General features: G+C 44.0%; 1 protein-coding gene across 1 annotated transcript in view; it reads left to right on the top strand.

Moving 5' to 3' along the window:
• Positions 1 to 2,500, top strand: part of LOC125043565 (GPI ethanolamine phosphate transferase 1-like) — a 33,683-nt gene that overhangs the window by 23,423 nt on the left and 7,760 nt on the right. The window contains exon 13 of the mRNA XM_047639762.1: positions 396 to 586. Coding sequence (XP_047495718.1) covers positions 396 to 586 — 191 coding nt within the window. The remainder of the gene's footprint in view (positions 1 to 395; positions 587 to 2,500) is intronic.

The following is a 2,500-nucleotide window of genomic DNA, read 5'->3' on the forward strand; positions in this document are numbered from 1 at the left end:
ATATTTAATAAATGTTTTCTTTTATTTGTCAAAGGATGGATTCCAATTTAACTATATTACATAATAGCAGTTTTACAAAGAAATATTGTAGTAATTATATATTGTCAAACATAAAAACTAGTTATGCTGGATGTTTGCTAAATATATCAGGTTATACTAAGTGAAGGGAGAGAACATGAAAGATTTTTTTTAATATGTATGATTTAGAGTTATTTTCTCAATTATTGATAATGTGCTTCCTGTTAATCTTCCTAGTCTCTTTTTAAACAAATTCTCCTCTTATTAATGACAGTACTTCAAATTTAGTAATATATTTGGTTCACCAATGCCATACATATGCCATTTTTGAAGCATTGTAAGGATGCATTAGTAATGTGTTTTCTTGCCTATTACAGCACTGGCATTCCTGTTGCCTCTTCTCGGGTCTCGCAATGTGATGGGCCGCCTTCTGTCTGTCACAGCCTCCCTCCTTTGTCCGTTCCTCCTACTGTCAATCAGACATGAAGGATTCTTCTATATTGCCTTGACAATAGCAATGTTCCTTTGGCTCATCCTTGAATTCTACCTGGCAGGTGAAAATGTGCAGGTAATGACTTTTTACTATGGCTTTTTGAGGTATACACATTACATATTTAAAGCAGATTAATCACTAATAAGATTTAGTATCATAATAATTGAAAGGATAGGTAGATAGTTTGGGGGTTTTAGTAGAAATATTAATCAAAATTTACTTTTAAACCTCCACTGATGGTGCCAGAATTTTCTGTTACTCATTCTAGTTATTTATGGCAGCCATCTAGTCTTTCTGTTGGGGGGTTTGTTTTGTCAGTGCCCCCCCTCCTCTCTCTCTCTCTCTCTCTCTCTCTCTCTCTCTCTCTCTCTCTCTCTCTCTCTCTCTCTCTCTCTCTCTCTCTCTCTCTCTCTCTCTCTCTCTCTCTCTCTCTCTCTGTCTTTCTCTGTTTCTCTGTCTTTCTCTGTCCCTCTGTCTTTCTTTGTCTCTCTGTCTTTCTCTGTCTCTCTGTCTTTTTCTCTGTCTTTATCTCCATCTCTGTGCCTTCTCTTTCTCTGGGTTTCTCTCTCTTTCTTTTTCTCTGTCTCTGTCTTTTTCTCTGTCTCTGTCTTTGTCTCTGTCTCTGTCTTTGTGTCTGTCTCTATCTTTGTGTCTGTCTCTGTCTTTATGTCTGTCTCTGTCTTTGTGTCTGTCTCTGTCTTTGTCTCTGTCCCTGTCTCAATCCTTGTCTCTGTCCTTGTCTTTGTCTCTGTCTCTGTCTTTTTCTCTGTCTCTGTGTTTCTCTCTGTCTCTGTCTTTGTCTCTGTCTCTATCTTTGTCTCTGTCTTTGTCTCTGTCTCTGTCTCTATCTCTATCTTTGTCTCTGTCTCAGTCTTTGTTTCTGTCCCTGCCTTTGTCTCTGACCCTGTCTTTGTTTCTGTCCCTGTCTTTCTCTCTGTCTCTGTGTTTCTCTCTCTCTGTCTATTCTCTCTCTCTCTCTCTCTCTCCCTCCCTCCCTCCCTCCCTCCCTCCCTCCCTCCCTCCCTCCCTCCCTCCCTCCCTCCCTCCCTCCCTCCCTCCCTCCCTCCCTCCCTCCCTCCCTCCCTCCCTCCCTCCCTCTCCCCCTCCAACTCCCCCTCTCTCCCTCTCCCTCTCCCTCTCCCCCTCCCTCTCCCCCTCCAACTCCCCCTCTCTCCCTCTCCCTCTCCCTCTCCCCCTCCCTCTCCCACTCCCTCTCCCACTCCTTCTCCCACTCCCTCTCCCACTCCCTCTCCCACTCCCACTCCCTCTCCCACTCCCTCTCACACTCCCTCTCCCTCTCCCTCTCCCTCTCCCTCTCCCTTTCCCTCTCCCTCTCCCTCTCCCTCACTCCCATTCCCTTTCCCTTTCCCTTTCCCTTTCCCTCTCCCTCTCCCTCTCCCTCTCCCTCTCCCTCTCCCTCTCTCTCTCTCTCTCTCTCTCTCTCTCTCTCTCTCTCTCTCTCTCTCTCTCTCTCTCTCTATATATATATATATATATATATATATATATATATATGTCTCCCTCCCTCCCTCCCTCCCTCCCTCCCTCCCTCCCTCCCTCCCTCCCTCCCTCCCTCCCTCCCTCCCTCCCTCCCTCCCTCTCTCTCTCTCTCTCTCTCTCTCTCTCTCTCTCTCTCTCTCTCTCTCTCTCTCCCTCTCTCTCTCATTCCCTCCCTCTCTCCTTCCTTCCATCTCTTCTTCTCTCTTGTTCTCCTTATCTTTCTTTCTCTCTCTTCTTTTTCTCCCTTTCTCTCTTTCCCCCCTCCTCTTTCCTTTCACTCCATTTCTCAATTTTTACATATTGATTTTCAATATTTTGCATAGTTTGATGATAAAAGTTGTAATTTTGTTTTCCACATTACCCCAGCAAGAAAGAATCCTGAATTTTCTGATTTTAATAGGTAAATTTGGTTTTCAGTCATGGGGAAAATGCTAAATCACGGAAATATACTACATGGAATATAGATATAGATATGGAATGAAATATTAA

Source organism: Penaeus chinensis, chromosome 34 (genome assembly GCF_019202785.1).
Source record: "Penaeus chinensis breed Huanghai No. 1 chromosome 34, ASM1920278v2, whole genome shotgun sequence".
NCBI classification, from domain to species: domain Eukaryota; kingdom Metazoa; phylum Arthropoda; class Malacostraca; order Decapoda; family Penaeidae; genus Penaeus; species Penaeus chinensis.